The sequence below is a fragment of the Bombyx mandarina genome, chromosome 19 (genome assembly GCF_030267445.1).
Source record: "Bombyx mandarina strain Sakado chromosome 19, ASM3026744v2".
NCBI classification, from domain to species: domain Eukaryota; kingdom Metazoa; phylum Arthropoda; class Insecta; order Lepidoptera; family Bombycidae; genus Bombyx; species Bombyx mandarina.
Window position 1 is genome coordinate 14,111,667 of NC_143225.1, and position 21,729 is coordinate 14,133,395.

A 21,729-nucleotide genomic window follows, 5' to 3' on the forward strand; every position below is an offset into this window, starting at 1 on the left:
AGCAATAAAAAATAATAATAAAAGTTCTGTACCACCACCCTGCCTATTTCTGTAAAGCAGTAATGCTTATCGGTTTGAAGGGTGGGGCAGCCGTTGTATTGTTAAAACGGAGACCTTAGAACCTATGTCTCTAAGTTGGTGGCGGTATTTGCGTTGTAGATGTCTATGGGTTCCAGTATCAACTTAACATCAGGTAGGCCGTAATCTCTTCCTCCACCCATCTAAGTAATAACATAATTTAAAAATGTAGAACACATCTACATTACTGAGAACTGCCAAAATTCATTCATTCAATCACTTTTGCTTTAAAATTCTAAATCAACACATCGGTCCATCTCCATAATAACCTGGAGCTTGACTCAATCAGTAAGTATATACAGTTGGCATCAATGCGCCACTTGGAGAAGGCGGCACGACACGAAAACCTTCCTGTCGTGGCCGCCGGTAACTACATAATCGATCCTGCGGACCGAATGTTAATCGGTCACCGTTACCAAAAAGACGTCATTTCGGATCCTCCCAATCCACTAACGATGCTTTTAGGTACCTCAAGTACCGGTCATCATTTTCGTCGAAGAGTTCGGCGAGCAAATTAACCCTCAGACACAGCCCACTGAGTTTCTCACCAGATTTTCTCAGTGGGTCGCGGTTCCGATCCGGTGGTAGATTCTGCAAAGCAATGCTCTTGCTAGGGCCAGTGTTAGCAACACGTCCGATTTGAGACCCCAAGGGCTCACCTACCCGCTAGGGTAACGCCGATATAGCCTCTCAGGGCTATCAGCATAGGTAGGAAAAAAAATACATCAGTCAAATTGATCCCTGCAGTATTCATTTTATTGTAAATGGTGTTTAGTAATATCTACATTGGCTGGAAGGTAAGCTAAGTTCCTATCTATACTAATAGGACCATCACCACTTGTCATCCGAATATCACTACAATTTTAAATAATTATCTAACAATACAAAAATTGTTTCAAACAAAGGTTGAAAAAATAATAGGCATTATCTCTTTATATTTTTACTCTTTATTGTAAGATTAATTTTCTGAAATATTTTCCAGAACTAATATAAGTCGAGAAAGATGTTACTAAAATTTACATTTCAGATAAATTGCACAATCAGTTATGCATTGTTATTTTTTTGGTTGATCCTCAGATGGGTTCACTACTTCCTCTGTTACAGGGTTGGCTCTAAAGTTAGGGAACTGCTCCCATGGTGCACTCAGTTCAAAGCGTCTGAACTCTTGTGCCAACTCAAGGGGTTCGACCACCACACGCTTCTGCTCATCGTCATAACGAACTTCTACATATCCACTTAGAGGGAAGTCCTTCCTGAAAGGGTGCCCCTCAAAACCGTAATCTGTTAAAATCCTTCTTAAATCAGGATGGTTAGCAAAAAATACTCCATACATGTCCCAGATCTCTCGTTCGTACCAATTTGCGGCCTTGAATACATCGCAGGCTGAGTCTACAGGAGTCAACTCGTCAGTGTAAGTTTTGACTCTTATTCGGGCATTGTAACGTAGAGAAAGTATGTTATATATGATTTCGAATCTGTTTGAGCGCGAGGGTACGTCCATGCCAGCGATATCGACAAGGTTTGCAAACTGAGCGCTGTGGTGGTCCTTCAAAAAGGATAAAACCGGGATGACTGCGTCCGGAGGAATGAGCACCTCTAGTTCGTTGCCGGCAGTCAGCTGTACTTTCTGCACATACTTGGGTAGACAGTCAGCTACATATTTGCCGAAGTCGACGAGCTGCGCCTTTTGCAGTGGATCTAATTTGGCTACAGTAGGTCGTGTCTCTTGTACTGGGGTTTTTTCGGTAGATTTTGTCGCTACGCGCTGGACACCAGGTATTTTGGTACTGTTTAAAATAGCTCGTCCGACGCCGTTTCCCGCACCAATAGTGCGTTTTAAGAAGAAGGACATAATGTTCTAGCAAAATAAACTAATTCCTTACGTAATTAAATTCGATCGAAAATCTCAGGAAACGACATAAACATTTCATAGTTGACTTTGACTTTTGTGTTTTATTTGACACTAGACACACTAGACAGTACACGGCCCGAAAGGTAAATCTTTGAAGAAGGATCGCTAGAACAAACGGGATCGAAATTCATAGATAAAAATTTTAGACGATTTTAGGATTATAAAAATTTACTCTCTTCTACATTTATTATCCTACAGTTAGAATGTTTTTCTACAGAACAGTATGTAACGGTTTTGTTGTATCTGATCTTTTTATTTTTATTGCTTAGATGGGTGGACGAACTCACAGTGCACCTGGTGTTAGGTGGTTACTGGAGCCCATAGACATCTAGGACGTAAATGCGCCACCCTTTTTTTTTTTTTTTTTTTCCGGGCCGAGGGCCGAACCTCCTTCGAGGTCCCCGCGCCTAGGGGGCGCGCGGGGTATGTGAGACTCTACGATCTGCAGGTGTTGAGAGCAGACCGCGGGCCCAAGGAATTTAGGGCCCACCCACTAAACGACTCCCCTGCACTCTTACACCCGGCGTCCGATCTCCGTCCGGGGTCAAAACCCGGTCAGAGTAGGGGGGTTCCCGCGGTCAACACTACAACCAGACACGCGGCGCCACCCCGAGGACGCCCGACCGACGGGTCGTCGAGGCGATAGTCGACGACCAACGACGTCAGTCTCCGCGGTACAGCGGCCCTTCAGGCCGCCCGGGCGATGCCGCTGGTGTTCCGGGATACCCCGCTGGGCCAGAACCAGCCTGCCGGGTCGGAACGCGATACACCGCCGACCGGGTTGCTCTTCCACAGTATGTTCGGCGACGACAGCGACGACGAAAATGCGGACCGCATCGCAGTCCGCATTTCCGCCACCCACCTTGAGATATAAATTCTAAGGTCTCAAGTATAGTTACATAAAGTAGATCTCATTTAATTATTATTATTATTATTATTATTTTTTATTTAAATTAAAGACTTAGCTTTATATTATAACAGTTTTATTTATGGGCTATGTTCCTTTTGCATATCCAATAGAAGAATTAAACATAACCATAAAAACATTATTTAAAGACAACAGAAGCAATTATATATAAGAATACCATAAATGCAATCAATAGATACGCTAATATTGTAGCAATTATTGGATTATTTGATGAAAATCTACATAAAATTACAATATTCTTTCAGGCGAAATCAACAGGTATGACGATTACTATTAAAGTTTTGTTTATATTGTTTTCGAAATTAATAACAGTGTCGAGTTTTCGTTAAATTTGAGAAACATCAAAATAAATTTATTATGTATAGATTGTCACGGTTATGATACAACCAATTTTATAATTTTATCCCTTTTACCTGTCTACTGTATTATCTTTGCCCACAAATAAGCTTCTGACCCTGTGGTAACTGGTATCCATGGAATCCATTTATACTGGTATCCATTTGGTTTGGAAAATTTCACTCTACCTTGAATATATTTTTGATCAGATGTGCCCAACATGACATTTATTCTCAAGAGATCATATTGTTAGAGTGCTTGGGTAAAACCTTACTCTTGGTAGGTACACATTTATGCAATGTTTAACATTAGTACACTTGTTATATGCAAGTATACTGTACTAGAAGGCTCTATGCATACATATGTTATAGATATCTTAAAATAACAAACATTTTGTATAGCATCTTCCAATGCTTACAAAGATTTAAATAAACTATATTGGAATGACACTTTTTAAAATATTATGGGTGAAAGAGTATACTAGGCTCTTCTTCTAAATTGCAACAGAAACAATTATGGAGGAGGATCTTCAAAAATTGAAGGGAGTCCTGCGGTCCCTTGTGGTGTCTAGTCCTACGCAAGTGGACCTACGCTCATTATTGAGGGACTACCGCAGTATGATGGGAGAGCACATACCAATAGCCAAATATGGACATCGAGATCTACTCACTTTCCTCAAAGAACGCTGCAGTGACTGTTTCTTGGTGAGATTTTGTGAATTGAGTTCAATAGTTGGTAGTAATAATTTCTGCTTGCATAGTGTGGTATGTTGCTATCTGTTTATTGATAAAGATGGCAAATTTCTTACTGCCGTTACACACACAATTACTATAATACATAAACATCACAGCCACTGCCCACCTTACAATTTATCACCACAACCACTATCAGACTCTTGAAGCAAGAATTAGTATTACAATTAATAATATTAAAATTCTTAATATATATCATGATTAAATTAAACTTTGCTCTTTATGCTCTAATTATGAAAAAATCCATAGTGGTAGTTAATGTCTTAACATTAATTATTTCATTGAAGAAGTACATAAAATCTAAAATTAAAAAGTATCATTTATAACTTGAAGTTCTTGGAGTCAATCAATATATTAACAATAAATGATGTACATCTTTCATTTATAGAAGATTAATCTTCTAAGGAAAGATTACTTACTTCTATTTTGTGAACTTATAATTTAAAGAAAAGCCAGCGTGTGAACATCAGCTGATTCAACCTTTTTTTGGTGAAAAATAATTAACATTTTACATTCAAAATGCCAAATTCAGATTGTCTTCAGTGTTATGATGTAATTATTGGAAACCCACATAGCTTACAATAACAACATCCAGACCCTGAATTTCAAGTATCTGATATATGTATACTGACTCTGACGGGGGATTGACTTTGAAGTCCAATACACAATAGCCAGGATTACTTATTATCAGACAAAGCAAACATTCAAATAGATTCCCTAATCATCATAAATAAAATTACTTTCACTGTTTAATTTTACATTTATTGCTCTCATTTTATTATTTCAACAGAAAGAAACATGAATGTCATTTTTTATATAGAAAAAATTGATGTAGCCCAATATTAAAATGTAGTGTTGTGTGTGTGTTACACCCAAGTAGTCTGTGACCACGAAACCCCTAAAGTATCTGTAAAGAAATAATTAAATGAAAATGTTAAATGTGAGATCAAACTGTAAAAGTAGCTTTAATGAAGTTTATAAAATAATAAATAAAATGCGTTTATTTCAAGCCACTTAAGCCTTTAAAATTTCACATACAATTACATAATATTTGAATTAAAATAAAATTAAGTTAAAATTACAATTTGTCAGTATTATTAATAAATAAAAATAAATAAACATGAAATATAATTGAATTAAAATCATCAACTACTAATATAAACTCCACTACTATATGAGTCACTGTGTTAGATTACCGTGAGATAGATGCTTATTACAACAGTGTCCTAAGTTTTGAATGTTTTATTAGCTTAAGTATTGGAAAGTGGCATTATAACAACCTTTTACTTACGTTTTCGTGAGCTATGGGATGGGTAAATACTACATATTGGAGACGCCAAGAGAGTGACTGCTTAGTATAGTTAGTATAAGTCTCCGGTGTGTCAACATGCTCTAGACAACAGTACGCAATATTCTATGACAATATTCGACAAAAGTATACCATGCAGCTGAAATAAATTGAGACAAAACTTTAACGGAAAAGTTGGTTGGCCCTAAGCTAACACCTGGAATATTATTATCGTTAAGATGAAACAGACTTCAAGAAATCGGTAGATCCTCTTGAGTTTCGAGAAAAATTATATTTTTTCTAAATTATTTGGAGGTAGTTAGGACGATGCTCTAATTAGAAATTTCATAAAGATCAGTGTGTCGCCGTGATTAGTCGTTGCGACTAAAATTGTAAAACATGACATGTCAGAAAATGCAAGATTAAATTGTAAAAGTAGTGTTAATCATACGTGAATGGCGCAAGAGAATATTAATATTAACTAAAGTGTTAAAGCAAAATGACGTTATTGCCGTGCGTGGCTGTGATAGAACATGAAAATCGAAGATGCAGTCATCAGTGATTTTTTCCTAAAAAAACAAATTTTAATTATCTACTGAAGTGAACCATATTGTTAGGGGAATTCATCAATAAATGTTTATTTACAGTTTGGAGGAGTATCAAGCAACCCTGTGCTCACTTTGATAGTTCCTGACAATCTCAAACACATCGATAAATTTGTTAGGAAGCAAAAGGCTCCCACCAATGTCAGAGTGTAAGTATAATTGATTTGTGAGGTTTTAACCATCGGAATTGGACTAAATCACGATATACCAATATATAAAATAAGTACTATAGGAGGAGTCGCGTCCTAGCGATAACACGCGTGTCTCACACGTGAGGTCGAACTGCCGAGACCGAAGGCTGGGGACGTATTTCTCTTACAATATCTTAAAGACTGGCAGAGAGGAGAATGTAACGTCACGCGACGTTAAAGTGTTCTTAAGTTAAAAATATGGACTAAAAAGAACTTCAGTCTTGCTTGTTATTTACTGAAAACTATAGAAAGCTGAATAAAAATAACAGCAAATCATCATCATCAGCATCAGCTTATAGCAGTCCACTGCTGGACATAGGCCTCTCCAATTCTCACCAGCAATGCTCAGCACGACCATACAAGATAACCTATAATCATGACTCCGATACGTGCGTTAAACTAATAAGGCTCAAAACTTCAAACGTTAAACTGATGTGAGGCTCGCGGTCACGGACAGCGAACTCCTGATGTGTACTTCTGTTGTCATATTGTCAACACAGATTGTTTAATTTACAGGAAAGGTAAAAGACAAAGTGTGCCAATGAATGACTTGATAGTTAATACATTCATCGCCAAAAAAGAAACAGAAATGAATCCAAACACTAAACCGAAAGCAGCCGCGACCAAAAATGTGGAAAACACTGTAGAGAAAAAAATGGTTGAACTGAAACTGACTGACAATACTGACTCAGCGGACAGCACACCTCAGCACCGAGTCAGTACCCAAGACTCGACGATTTGTTCTCAAGATGCACTACGAAGTTTTATGAGGAAGAGAATACCGGCCTATGACTGCGAAATCAGTTGGGGTTACGAGAGTAATGGCAGGACCTCCTCGCAAGATAACGATTCCGGCAGACAGTCTTCTTCAAGTGAGTATATACGTCGTTAATCGGACAAGTATTCCATTCCGAGGTCCGTCATTCCGGACCTGATAGCGACGTCGTGTGGCGCCGCGCCCGGGACTGTTCCCGGGTGACGTCACGGTGCGTAGGTACGAGGAGTGACCAGACCACTCACCGGAGCTCGATTCGATAATGCCCTGTTCCAAAGAGATGTTAGACCTAACTTAAATCAAATCAAATCAATTTATTTTTATTTTTAACTGTTGGTAGGACCTATTGTGAGTCCGCCGTGAAGCAATAATGCGTTTCGGTTTGAAGGGTGGTGTTGTAACTATACTTGAGACCTTAGAACTTATATCTTAAGGTGAGTGACGCATTTACGTTGTGGATGTCTATGGGCTCCAGTAACCGCTTAACACCAGGTGAGTTGTGAGCTCGTCCACCCATGTAAGCAATAAAAAAAAACCTAAGTAAATCCCGTCTCGCAAATCTGTAGCATTCACTCCGCCCCGAAAGTCCGTTGAAAGGGAATCGACTCTGACCTCGCCGGTATAATATAATCACTAATTATATGTTTAATTATTATTAGCCGCATTCCCCAGTAATAGTGTATGATTACCACACTTCTGAACGTTGGCCTATACTTATCTAAAAAGTCTTGGTCGAGAATACGATTCCCTTTATAGGACAAAAAAAAAATGTGACTCAGAATATTATTTCCAAAAACTAAGTTGGTAAACATATCCGATGGCCTGGACTGTGTCCCTGTTGCCTTCTACAAATGGATTGGAATTTTTTTGGTCCAGGATATGTATGTATATATTTTACAGCCGAAACAGATGTGCTAGTGAGTGCGCGTCCTAATGTTCGCGTAACCTACATCACTGCACGTTACAATTGTACCGTCAGCCACGAAAAAGCTGATTTTCATTTTTACTATTCGAAGAATGTTTATGTTTATTTTATTTTATTTTATTTATTGGGTAACATGTTATACATCAGCACAGAACATTACAGGTTACATACACATTGATTCATATCAGACATCAGACATATACATTGATTTCACACTAAATGCTAACACAATTACAGGTACCGACTGCATGCATAAAAAAAAGCGGTTCATTATATAAAAAACAAAGAAAAACTATATATAACATTACATGAAGACCTTACATTATTACACATTTACTACCAAATACGCTATTACTTAATTGAAAAAACTCATTGAGCAAGGCTGTAGACTTCTCGTCTAAAACTGTCAACAGTGCCAGCAAAAACGTCCAGAGAATACTTGTTATAAGAAGAATGTACCTAATGTAAGATATTATCATGTAATTGTAAATTACGATTTATCCAGGTACAAGCAGTTCAAAGTTGGTTAAATTGGAAAATTTGAAGAGAGAAATTTACGATCTGGTAGCGGAACATCCGGAGGGCATCTGGTGCACGGACCTGATAGGGTTGTACAGGTGCGACATTTGGCAGCTGCTTGCATAAGTTTCTCTGCAAGGTATACTCGTGAAGTTTGCTCGGTTACTATGTTGAGCATCCATGAGTACAAATACAAGTTCAACAGCTCGGCCTATGAACAGTTGAAAATTTTTAGCATTTTTTGACACAATTTTGTCATTTTTTTCTTTTGAGAATTACTAGTCGCCTCACGTCTCGCCCATATCTGTAGCGTCCTTACTCTACACGCGGCGACATGACATATAATGCAAATTATAAACAGTTTTCGGACGCGGTTCTTTACACACAGTCTCACTCTGACTCCAGGGATCGCTACAAGAAGGAGTTGAACTTCACGCGTTACGGGTATACGAGCATCATCAGCCTGGTGTACGCTCTGGAGAGCATACACGCGAGCCGGCCCCACGACACGGGCGACTGGCTGCTGAGTCTGTCGGCCCCCGCCCCCGCGCCCCCGGCCCGCGCGCCCGCCCGCGCCCCCGCCCCCGCGCCCCCCGCCCGCGCGCCCGCCCCGCCGCGCGCCCGCCCCCCGCGCCGCGCGCACGTGGACCCCGAGGACGCGCTGCCTGGCATCGAATTTGTACGTTTACATTTCATTAAGAAACTTTACGTCACTTCAAGTCCATAGATTTGATCCTCTCGTTCTGCTCACCTCAACAAGCTCGTATATAGTTCGTTCGCGCTAAGAATGTAGCGAGTCGCCAGTCAACCAGGCTCTAGGCCTTTACCCTGCCTCAAACTGCAGGGTAAAGGTTTATTCACAGTGGCGTTAAAATTAATCATCATTTCAGCCTATCGCCGTCCACTGCTGAACATAGGCCTCTCCAATAGATTTCCAGTGCGACCGGTCCATTGCCACCTGCATCCAACGAGACCCAGCGCTTTTTACTAGGTCGTCTGTCCATCTAGTAGGTGGCCGTCCCACACTGCGCTTGCCAGTACGTGGTCGCCACTCCAGGATCTTTCTGCCCCATCGACCGTCCTCTCTTCGTGCTATGTGGCCGGCCCATTGCCACTTCAGTTCACTAATTCTACGGGCTATGTCAGCAACCTTCGTTCTTCTACGGATCTCCTCATTTCGGATTCGATCACGTAGAGAAATGCCGAGCATAGCCCTCTCCATAGCTCGCTGCGCGACTTTGAGCCTTCTAAAAAGATCCCTAGTGAAGCACCACGTCTCCGAGCCGTAAGTCATCACTGGTAACACACATTGGTTGTACGCCTTTGTCTTAAGGCACTGAGGTATTTTGGACGAGAAGACGTTGTGCAGTTTACCGAACGCTGCCCAGCCGAGTTGGATCCGTCTACTGACCTCTCTCTCAAAGTTGGACCTACCTAATCGGACTGCCTGTCCTAGGTATATATATTCGTCAACAACTTCAAGAGTAGAACTCCCAACAGTAACTATGGTGGGTGCAACATGGACATTGTACATGATTTTTGTTTTGTCCATGTTCATTTTAAGACCCACTTGTTGAGAAACCCTACTGAGGTCACCGAGCATACGCCCTAAATCTTCCAGCGACTCTGCCATGACCACGATGTCATCGGCAAACCGAAGATGAGTGATGTATTCGCCGTTAATATTGATGCCAAGACCTTTCCATTCCAGAAGCTTGAAGGAATCCTCCAGAGCAGTGATAAGCAGTTTCGGAGATATCACATCTCCCTGTCTCATCTCACTCCTCTCTTTACAGGGATTTCCTTCGTGCAATGCTCCTGTACTCGGACTGACATGGTGGCGTTATTATACAAACACTTCAATACTTCGATGTACCGGTGGTCAATACGGCACCGCTGGAGAGATCTAAGGACCGCCCATGTTTCGACGGAATCAAAGGCTTTCTCATAGTCCACAAACGCTAAGCATAATGGCCGATTGTACTCTTCGGTCTTCTGTACAATCTGCCGCAGTATCTGTATGTGGTCTATGGTACTGTAGCCTTTTCGGAAACCGGCTTGTTCTGTAGGCTGGAAGTCATCAAACCTGCGTTCGAGACGCTTCGTGATGACTCTCGAGAACAGCTTGTAGACATGGCTCAGCAGTGCTATGGGCCTATAGTTCTTCAATAAGGTTTTGTCACCTTTTTTGAAGAACAGGATCACAACACCCCTGCTCCATGCCTGTGGCGGTTTTCCATCGAGCAAAGAGGAATTGAAGAGCCTCTGAAGGACTTTCAGTACCGGCGTCCCGCCCGCTTTCAGAAGCTCCGTAGTTATTCCATCCTCGCCCGGTGCCTTGTTATTCTTAAGCTGTTTGAGAGCCATCCTAATCTCGTACAGGCTGATGTCCGGGATGTCTTCGGTGTAGTGTCGGGTTAGCTTGGCTCTAGGGTCTGCAGCTAAACCTTGCGGTTCAGCTGAGACCGAGGTAAACAGCTGCCCGTAGAACCTCTCTATCTCCCGCAGGACCTCGGACTTATTCGACGTTACACGTCCATCTTCGGTCTTCAGCTTCGTCAGCTGGCTTTGCCCAATAGAAGCGTCTCTTGCGAACACTTTAGAGCCTTGGTTTCGCTCAATCGTCTCTTTAATACGCTGAGTATTAAAGGAGCGTAGATCGTGTCGCAAGGACTTCATGATATGTCTATTGAGTTGCCTATATGACTCAGCGTCCTCCGTAGTTTGGAGCGTCATCAAACGTCGACTAGCCATGAGGTTTCGGCTGCGGTCGGATAGTTTCTGAGGTCTATTCTTACGGTGGGTTTTGAAAAATTTGGACCCTACCGTACGGACAGTCTCTACCAGCCTGCTGTTTACATCGTCCACTGATGCGCAGCTGTTTAGCCATTCGAAGCGATTAGCCAATTCGAGTTGAAAGCTCTCGGGGTTTTGGATTTGTGCATTCGACGGTCGAAGCGTTGACTTCATCAGACGCGATCTTTCCAGTCTGACATTGATATTCAACATGCCTCTGACGATTCGGTGATCACTTCCTGTTTTAACACTGTTGATCACAGAGACATCGTTGAATATCTGTCTGTTGGTGCTCATGATAAAGTCAATTTCATTTCTTGTTACACCGTCGGGACTCAACCAGGTCCATCTCCGTTGTGGCGGCTTCTTGAAGAAAGAATTCATCATAAAGAGTCCTTCCTTCTCCGTAAAGTCCGCCAGCATCTGTCCTCTGGGATTCCGCTGCCCAAATCCAAATGGCCCCACTTTCAACTCATCATCGCCTCTACGGCCCAGTTTTGTTAAAATTCAAACAAATTATAATTTTAAAGATTATGTTGAATGAATTTAAAAAATACACTTAAAAGCTAAAAATCAAAATTAAGTCATTAATATTTTAATTACTATCGCTAGTATCCTCGTTAGTGTTTATAATAAAATAACTTTCTGCAGCGAGTTCCATGACGTCATCTAATTACCACTTGGTATTTTCTTCTTGTAAGACGTGGTCGCAGCATTTCTTCCATCAGCGTCTACTAAACGAATTGCGTCTTAAAATATTTGTACTATGCTATCCATAGTCACATTTACATCAAACTGTTTAAATTATTTAAAAAGATTGTAACTTTTCTCTTTCCACTTTGAATTACCGAACCGCTTTTATTTTTACGAATTGGTGAGGTATTCATTTAAAAAATATATAATTCACATAGATAATACACATAAATTAGTTAACACAGGGCACAACCGTTGCGTTCAAACTTCGATCAACAATAGTAACTAGATTTCGGGTCGGTGCAGAAAATCCGTCTCGTCAAATAACAGCTCACTTGAAATGTGAGCTCTTATTTTGTTTAGTTCACTTCATACACAGCCAATGTCAACCCGTCTCACAATACCGCAGTGAGTATTCAAAAGTTGCAAAAATAAGGCCCGAAAAAGCAATTTAACGGCCGGAGTATCTTACTTTCGGTAAGTACATGAAGTATAAACTATATTTTAAGCTTTAAACTTATAAATAATATTCAATTTTGAACAAAATTACCGATTTTTAACCACCACTACAAATGTTGGCCAAGACTCGGCCAACACATGGACAAACTTTTGCTTAACAGAACAGTAAATGCATGGAGTAGATTTGTGTTGTAATAATTTTTTAAAATTTGTTAGCATTACTTCAAAATTAGTTGGTTAAAATTGGTTAATGCTGCTTTTGTGTCTGTTTGTTGGACTCTCATTAGATACTTAGCTTTCCATTTTTATTTTAGCTTTTCTAGCAATCACGTGTGCAGAATGGATCTCGATTGTCGCCAGAGAAACAAGAGATGACTTTTATAAGCCAGCTAACATCTCCGCTTATTGACACTGGACATCTTTGCCTTCCGTGCTCACGGCTACTGAAACGTGGCCGAAACATTGTAATAAAAATACCGCGTTTGAAACCGTTTAAACGTTGTTTTATTATGTGCACTGGTCGCGAAAACTTAAAAATATATATTACACAAAAACGTAACGCTAATAAAATAATAATAAGTAATGTATAGATACTAACAAACATACATTTCCAAAACATAAAAAGTAAACAACTAAACTTTTACTTTAATTCATAAATAAATTATTTTAGTGTTCAGCGCGACTCCCTTACCTCCTGTAGTAAATAGAAATCGGCATTTCAAGAAGCAAAAATAAATAAAGCGAAACGATGTTAGTTCTCAGAGCAATTAACGGAAAAGTTACTTTATTTGTTGCACTTAAGATTGATTTAACATTAAAAGTTGTTTAACATATGTATTTTTATTGGTAAGTGACAGGAGTAATTTATTGCTTTGCTCATTTTATGTGACGAATGATCGTAAGTATTTATAGATAATGTTTTGGAGAGTTGTGACTTTATTACTAGGTGCCATAGTTGTAATTAGTTTGAACGTAAAAGTGTTTCAAAACTTTTTTCTCCGTTTGTTAGTAAACGAATGTAGCTATATAAGTATATATTCACGCGGACAGTTTTTGCTTTAATTTTGTACGTATCCCTTTATCTAGTTACTTATTGTTGATCGAAGCGTTCAAAGCTATGTCTTCAACTGGTCGCTGTGAACTTGATCTTGTTATTTGAAAAGATTTGATCGGTTAGGGGTGGGGTTAGGCCGGCGAACAATAATGACTCATTGCATTCTTAACGCGAACGAACTATAGGAGGTTTATTTTATTTGAGACTACTATATATATTGTATGTTAATCTATACATATAAATAAAATTAGAGTGTCTGTTTGTAATATTGAAATAGCCTCTTTTTACTACATGCATATGAATATGTATACCTACGGTGCATACACTAAAATAACATTTTATACAATTTTTGTCTGTCTGTCTGTTTGTTCCGGCTAATCTCTGGAACGGCTGGACCGATTTTGACGGGACTTTCACTGATAGATAGCTGATGATATAAGGAGTAACTTAAGCTACTTTTTTTAGACAAGCTTTGCCCCGCGGCGTCACCCGCGATACGACAATAACCGCGGGTAACATCGCCGGACTCAGCTATCAGTAATAAAATTTAATGTTTCCGAAGCAAAGCGAGGGCGGGTTGCTAGTTATAAATATGTGTTTCGGAGCAGGGATTCGATTGTAAAAAGATTAAGGGATTGTGTAAGGACCCGGTGTGCGCCCCGGGTAGTGAACGGGGAGTATCCTTCCTTGTCAGTGTGAAGGATGTGTGTCCAGGACCCGGACGTGTTCCCGTCGGACTGTCTGCAGTACATGGAGAGCGTGCCGCCGCCCGGGCCGTGCGCGGAGCCCGGGGCGCTGCTCGAGGTGCTGGTGGGGGAGGTGTACTCCCCTTCGCACTTTTGGCTCATCCGGCTCGGGGACCACTACAACATTGCCATGGAGAACATCATGGACGAAATGAAGTGAGTGCAGCGCAGCTTACTGCGAGGGACATTTTAATCGTATACTAAAAAGAATACCTTTTTATTTGGAAAATTCATTTCTTTTTATCGAAACGGGTTTTAAAAGCATGTAAAATGTGTTATTATAATGTCGAGAAGATATTTGATGGCGGCGCGTGTTGCGGCGTGTGTTGCAGCGCGTACTACGGGGCGGGCGGCGCGGGCGCGGCGCGGCGGCTGGCGGCGGGCGCCGTCCGGGCGGGTCACTACGTCGCCGCGCTGTACGCCGCGCACTGGCACCGCGCGCTCATCGTGCAGCTGCTGGACGCCGACCTGGTCAAGGTGCGGCACGTGGACTACGGCACGGTGAGCCGCGCGCGCGTGGCCGAGCTGCGGCCGCTGCGGCGCGCGTGGGGCTCGCTGCCCGCCCAGGCGTGGCGCGCCCGCCTGGCCGGGGCCCGGCCCGCCGCCCGGGGCCGCCGCTGGCCGCGCCCCGCCGCCGCGCACTTCCTCAACCTCGTGCGGGACACGCCCTTCGTGGCGCACGTCGTGGCCGCGGACCACCAGGTAGCCTATGTCGATATATCTATATATATAAAATTAGGTATTAATAAATAGGTTTTCAACCAACGACATGTATACAGCGGAGCGGAGCGGAGTATTTTATTACTGGTGGTAGGACCTCTTGTGAGCCCGCACGGGAAGGTACCACCACCCTGCCTATTTTTACCGTGAAGCAATAATGCGTTTCGGTTTGAAGGGTGGGGCAGCCGTTGTAATTATACTTGAGACCTTAGAACTTATATCTCAAAGTGGGTGGTGCATTTACGTCGTAAAAGTCTATGGGCTCCAATAAACACCAGGTAGGCTGTGAGCTCATCCACTCATCTAGCAATAAAAAAAAAACTACCCGGAGCATCATTCTGCCATCACTAGTATGTAATACGCCTGTGCTCATAGCCCGGTCTGTGGAAGGTTCACCTTCATGTGACACGATCTTTACTAAAATCTTTATCGCTCTGTGTAGTCTCCTGCTCCTAATTGAATTAGTGGGTCTATGGGGGAATTTCAGATTTCATTTGTCATTCATCTTTAAAATTAATTATTCCGGGGCTTCCTGAGAGCTATGTCGTGTCCTCGGCTGGAGGCAGGGCCTTGGCTGTACCTTCGGTATTGCTGACATCCATGAGCGATGGTGATCAATTACCACCACAGTTGTCTGACTACAAGCGCAAAAAATGGCATTGCGTTATGGTTGTTACTTGAATTCGTGCACGCCCTCGCCGCCGCTCGCCCGCGGCGCGGCAGTCGCGGCAGTGCACAGGACGCTATTTGCAGGAGAACATCATGGAGGTGTTCCTGATCGACACTAGTGGCGAGGAGGACGTGTGCGTGACGGGCGAGCTGGTGAAGTCCGGGCACGCCGAGCCCCGCGCCGACTCCGCGCTCACGGTGAGTGTGTCCCCGCCGCGGCTGGACCTGCGCTCGCTGCTGGGCGCGCTGTCGGGCTTGCGGCCCGCGGGCCCCGGGGCGGAGCGCGACGCCTGCAGCGACGTGTCCGCCTCGGCCTCCGAGCTGGTGGGGCGCTCGCCGCAGCGCATGCAGGAGTGGGAGTGTCCGGACGCACAGTCGGTTCTGTCGGACGCGTCGTCGTCCCGCTTGGCTCGGATCAAAGCTCTGCACTCTCGCGTCAAAGCAGTCCCGGCCGCGCCCGACGTCACCAACAGGTTTCTGAGACACAAGTTGGCTCTGAGTAAAAAGTTAAATAGTTAGCGAGAATCACTCTGATCAGTACAGTCAGTACAGCAGGCAACGAGCCGTTACTTGAGGACGTAAATGTTCCAATTGGCGTTATATCAATAGGCCGCGGGCCCGTCCGCTGCCCCCCACAGGCATCTCCACTTGAGACATGTCTCAATGGTTTAGTTATTGCGCAAAGTTTATTTTTAATCACAAGACATCAGCTCAGTAACATCGCTCGATACAAGTACGCTTTAGGCCATGACGACTGCGAGAATTGGTTCAGTACTGATTTATTTGAAGACACCCTCGCAAACCCGAATGACGCACGTCTACATGAACACACAACACAGATATCGGATAACCTTCTTAAAATCCAACAGTAAATTGATTCAACATTTTTAAAGATTTTGCAAGAAAATAAATGTACAAATTTAAAGCTTAACACGTTAAACGCCACATGAATAACCAAGTATTTGCATTTAGGCCGCGGTGCTCACCGGTGAGCCTCATCTTACTGAAGCGTTCGGGCCACGAGGGTCACCCGTGAGTCCTACAAGCCACAGATTGTACCTAGCTATCGAACAAAACGCATACGGAAGTGAACCGCGTGGCCCTTTAGCTGAACCGAACGCCTTGGTTTTCAAATCCAACAGAAACTTAGTTTTAATCAAGATTATAGCCTTTTAACGCAAAAAATGTCGCAAATTTATATCTTACGTGCAAATTATCGCATTTTTAAATTTTAGAAGGAAAATCTTAAGTTGATAAATAATACTGAATCCCTGATTTTGGCTTGGCCTGAATGCCACAGTACGCTAGGCCCACCGGTGGGCCGCGTGGCGTTCGTGTTAAAAACTAAAAAAGCCCTAAGAATAGCGAGTGCCGTTAGCCGAGTGGCCTCTCGATCAGTTCCTCTTGTAACCTACGTGAATAACATTTCGTATCGGCCATCAAAAATATTAGTAGTGCTAGATCTAACTTTTTTGTTTAATTGATCTGTTTTAATTTTATTGTGGAATATTAATATATATATTTTTAAATATTATTGTAAATTCTATTTTTTTTTCTTACTTAGATTGGTGGACGTGTTCACAGCCCACCTGGTGTTAAGTGGTTACTGGAGCCCATAGACTTGTACAACGTAAAGGCGCCACCCACCTTGAGATATAAGTTCTAAGATCTCAGTAAAGTTACAACGGCTGCACCATTCTTCAAACCGAAACGCATTACTGCTTCACGGCAGAAATAGGCAGGGTACCTACCCGCGCGGGCTCTCAAGAGGTCCTACCAGCAGTAATTACGCAAATTATTGAAATATTCTCTTTCATCCTCAACCTCCACGCTTTCATCCAAGTCCCGTCCGAGGCAATCACTCAGCGCCATTCTGCCCACCCACATCCAGGCCCATGGATGTATATTAATGGAATACAAACGCTGGAACTATTCATGAGAAATAATTTTTTTACTATAAATTAATTTAAGATTAATTAAACAATACCGTCCAGTTTGTTAAAGTTTGCTTTATTGTAAATCTAAATTTTAAAGAATATGCAAAATGAGTATTTAGCTTTTTTAAAATCCCTAGGGTTATTACATATTGGTGGCGCTGACTCACGTGACGTAATAACAATGTTAATAATTGAGGTCGGGAATACTTAATAGATCTTAACCAAATTAAAAATAATCCCGAACCCGAGCGATAACAACAAGAATCAACATAATCCAGTTTAGTTATCGCGGAGATATCGAGAGATGTGCTATGGTGGTTCTGTTCAAGAACACGCCAGCACGTGTTCACACACACAATTCGAATTTTGGGCGCGGAACTTCGCTTTCCACTGCTGTCTCCAGTGTACATTGCGGTTCCAAGAAACATGTACTTAAGCCTCCGGTCTATAGCGAATAAAATGATTCTATTTATTTTGAAATAAAAATAAATGACCGTTATATCTTCGGGCACGGCTGCACCCCGGTCACGTTGACCCCATGATGACACCATTCATTTTCCAAAAATTTATCTAACGTCTGTATGATTTTGCGTTTTAGTAAATTACATAGTTTGAAAATTATTGTTATTACATACAGCAGCCTGAATCGGCTAGCTTCGGCTTTGCAAAGTTTATCCGCCTGAATTATTTTTAAAAGTTGTGCTCAAATATACATACGTATGTAACATTGATGCCAAATTGATTGTGTAGAGACCCGAAGCTAGCCTTCTCTTTCTAAAGCTCAGTGCACTTGTTCCCGCGAGCTGCTACGGCTGTGTGCTAACCTGTGCGTGACACGGACGCGCGGCGGCGGCGAGGTTATATCCGGAAGCTTTGCAACGTCGTTGAGCTTAGCGGAATGAGGGGGTGTGCGGGGGCTGGGGTACAGCCGCCGGTATATAACCTCGGCCGTGCCCCGTCTGTACCGGTCGCATTACGCTTGCAGACGCCCGAGACCTACCTGTACCCGGTATTCGAGGCGCTCGAGGCCGGAGACACGCCCAACTACGAGGACATCCACCGGTATCTGCGCGACGGGATCGACCTTGACTATGTGGAGGCTTACCGCCGCCACGTGCCCGTGGACAGGCCGCCCACGCCGCCGCCCCCCGCGCCCCCGTCGCCCCCGCCGCCACCCCCGCCCCTCCTCTGGCCTCCCTGTGTGCCTCCCTTCCCTTTTCTGCACAACATACAGCCCCCGCCCGGCTTCGAACCGCTCTAAACATTCATAGATCTCGGACTTGATCTTATTAATTGACGTTACATAATCTACATTATATGACTTCGGCTGAAATTTATCGATTTCGTAATTAATAATTGTAATTAAGTGTGTGTGTGTGCGTGTATGTAAAGTGACGTGTCAGTTGATAATTGACTACCTGAAAAGAATAATGAATTGTGCCTAGGGCGTGTATGGTATACGTCGTGTATGGTAGAGGGATATGCACAATGAGACCCGGGGGTATGGTACTGAGAGTACATTATCGCTTTAAATATAGAATTTCGTGTCCCGGCAGCAGGTATATGAAATGTGCTTGACATTAAAAATGCCAGTACTTACATAATACCGTTTAACTTAGGGGTGTCGAGAAATTCCTACTACTTTATTAAACCATTGCAATACCATTGCAATGCCTTGTCTTTTGCCAATTTATACAACATCCCCTGCGGATCTACACCTCATTACCTTCCAATCGTGCACATTGTATCTGTAACTTTGTAAAGAATATTGCAGAAAATGTAGCCAGTCTTGATGTGAGTAGGGCTGTGAGGCTGCTGTCTAAACTAATAAAATGTGGATAAATAGACATTAAAGTGCAAGTCGTAGGATCGAATAACGTAGACCACCTTTGAATCTCGACGAATAAACCGTTACCTCATTTTATGCATTTAAGTAATCATTTCGATGTTTTGTGATCATTTAACTTTTATTGACTAGTTCATATTTTTGTAGATTATAGCTACTATTTGTTTTTGTTTTTTGCTTTATTTCATAAGAATATTTTTCATTTTACGAAGTTATACTATGTTAAGTAAAATCGAGCGTTATCTTTTTCATTCAAGTAAATTGATAAACTTGACTAAAACACATAAACGTCAAAGCGTATTGTATCCAACTGTCGGGTTCCATGTACCGTCAAGTTCACTACAACGTCTACTTGACATTTCTATTGCGCTACACACTGTGTTAGTCTAATGATTCAGCATAGACGGCAGTAATGATGATTTGAATAAAATTAACAATGTAAGAAATGTTAGTCCAAAGTCATTTATTTCATCACTTTAATTCTGCTGGTGATGTCTAAGCAATTATAAATAACGTTTATAGCACCTCACAATAGATGGGAACACGAGTATTATTTCGTCTTCTCGCATTAAAACTGTATAATCTCAAAACTTACAAATTTTACAGGAGAGTGTTTTAAAGGTTTAACATGTAATATTTTTAATATTAATCATCTTTGCAACATTTATTCATTATTATTTTTTACTAGTTACATTATCTGTCTTTTAAAGTAAGAAAAGTACAGTAAAAAAAAGATAATAGTAAAGTTAAAAATAAAGTAAGATAATTATGTATTAATTTTGTTAACAGTAGTCAAAATACGGGTAAACTAAAAAAAAAAATTAAACTAAACTACGCTCTTTTGACCGTATTTATGAGAAAAATACCGGTGATACCAAATGATTCCGCATATTAACTCAATTTCGAATAGTTTTGGAAATTATACACTTTTAATGCGAAAAACGATTTGTGTATAATATTTAACTGAATCAATATAACATATGAATATGAATAAATTATGTACATACCTACTTTTAGAATTATAAGCGATCAGTTTATTTGTCCCTTTGCCTGTTATGTATTCAAAGCGCGCATAAACAGTAAACTCCAGTCGCGCGTCAGTGCTGGCATCCACAATGTTTTTGAAACATAGTTATTTTAAATATTTTGCACTAAAATGTCAATGCGGTTAGCTTTTTATATCTTTATGTGTCATAAGGCTAAAATAAGAATTATTTTTGTTCACACCATTGTACTTAGTTGTACCAAGTAATTATCCACGTAGTTTTTATGTAATAAATACATGATATTGATCAATAACGAAGCTCGTCACTATTGTTACCCATCAATCATTACATTGCGAATATTAGTGGAAGCCCATTATTGTTTTGATTATCATCACAAAGTTTTAGCTTGTCTATTAGTAGGTGAACTAAATACTGCCGCCAAACTAGGAGCGTAAATGTTTTAATATTGTCTGATCGGATGAATTTTGAAGTTGGCAAGGTGTCTTTTCAAAAAGGTGTCGTCTTTAAGATTCAAAAAACTTTGTGTTGTTTTTTACAATGTGACAACAAACAGCAAAATCAAAAGGTTTTCAATTAACCCGTGCAAGCTGATCACTAGTCAGAACCGTATTGCAAAGGTTGACAAGAACCTGTCGGTTTTTTTTATGATTGTTTCATTTTTTTGTTTGAGAAATGTGATCTTATGTGTGATTTGGGACAGTTTGGTAATAATTGTAAGATTAATCTTAAGATTTTCACGGGTTACTCACCTGTGCAGATTTAGTTGTTACACAGCCCGTTAGCACTAAGATAGTAAGACATGGATGGTCGATTTGAGAACCACGGCTTTTAGGGTCCTTTATGCTTAGTAATAGGATGCATCCAAGATGACCATTTGTATGTATGCAAAGATTAATAGTCGTATAGTATGTGTACGTGGCGAAGGCGCCCGAGACGTGACCGAGCACCGTAACGCCTGAGCGCGCCGAAACGCAAGGGGCAGCTTCACACTGTAATCAGAGTTTGCGTTATGGACGGTATTAACAGAGAGGCTTGAATGATATTTGTAAGTACGTATTGTATAAGTACAGCGCAGTGTGAGCGCCAATCGTTTATTTGTTATTTTATATGTAGCTGTGATACATACAATTTTTTTTAATTAAAGAATTAAAGTGAATTTATATTATTTTAATCCAAAGTTACTACTGGTTGCTACTTCGACGCAGCAGTGCGTCGCCATTATCCACTAATACCCATCCATATCCAATAATATCTTGGCCATGTAACTACATATTCGACCCAGGCGACGGGGCAACGCAAAGTAGCGTCGCCTGAAACATGTCTTGTCGGATCCCCCGGGTCCACTCGGTGTGTTTAGGTTTCTCAAAAACCGGTCACCGTCCTCATCGAACTCTTCAATTACGACGAAGAGCTTGACCAGCGAACTAACCATCCCTATCCGTAATCCTAAATCCAGCTTAATCAAAATTCAATTTAATAAATGAACAACCTAA

At 41.5% G+C, this 21,729-nt stretch overlaps 2 protein-coding genes across 3 annotated transcripts; one reads left to right on the top strand and one right to left on the bottom strand.

The window, feature by feature from the left end:
- Positions 1 to 1,002: 1,002 nt before the first annotated feature.
- ND-30 (NADH:ubiquinone oxidoreductase core subunit S3) lies at positions 1,003 to 2,030 on the bottom strand. Its single transcript, XM_028175429.2, has one exon. It carries the CDS (start codon positions 1,928 to 1,930, stop codon positions 1,133 to 1,135), a length of 798 nt encoding a protein of 265 aa, XP_028031230.1. The 5' UTR covers positions 1,931 to 2,030; the 3' UTR covers positions 1,003 to 1,132.
- A 974-nt stretch (positions 2,031 to 3,004) lies between these two features.
- tej (tejas) lies at positions 3,005 to 21,392 on the top strand. Of its 2 annotated transcripts, none has more exons than XM_089735459.1 (10): positions 3,005 to 3,176; positions 3,762 to 3,958; positions 5,942 to 6,048; positions 6,607 to 6,962; positions 8,296 to 8,407; positions 8,715 to 8,988; positions 14,026 to 14,213; positions 14,390 to 14,759; positions 15,531 to 15,644; positions 18,369 to 21,392. In XM_089735459.1, exons 2-10 carry the CDS (start codon positions 3,770 to 3,772, stop codon positions 18,642 to 18,644), a joined length of 1,986 nt encoding a protein of 661 aa, XP_089591585.1. In that variant the 5' UTR covers positions 3,005 to 3,176; positions 3,762 to 3,769; the 3' UTR covers positions 18,645 to 21,392. The 2 variants fall into 2 exon arrangements, with proteins under 2 accessions (XP_089591585.1, XP_089591586.1); XM_089735460.1 differs by lacking the exon at positions 3,005 to 3,176 and adding an exon at positions 3,299 to 3,533.
- The last annotated feature ends 337 nt before the right edge of the window (positions 21,393 to 21,729 follow it).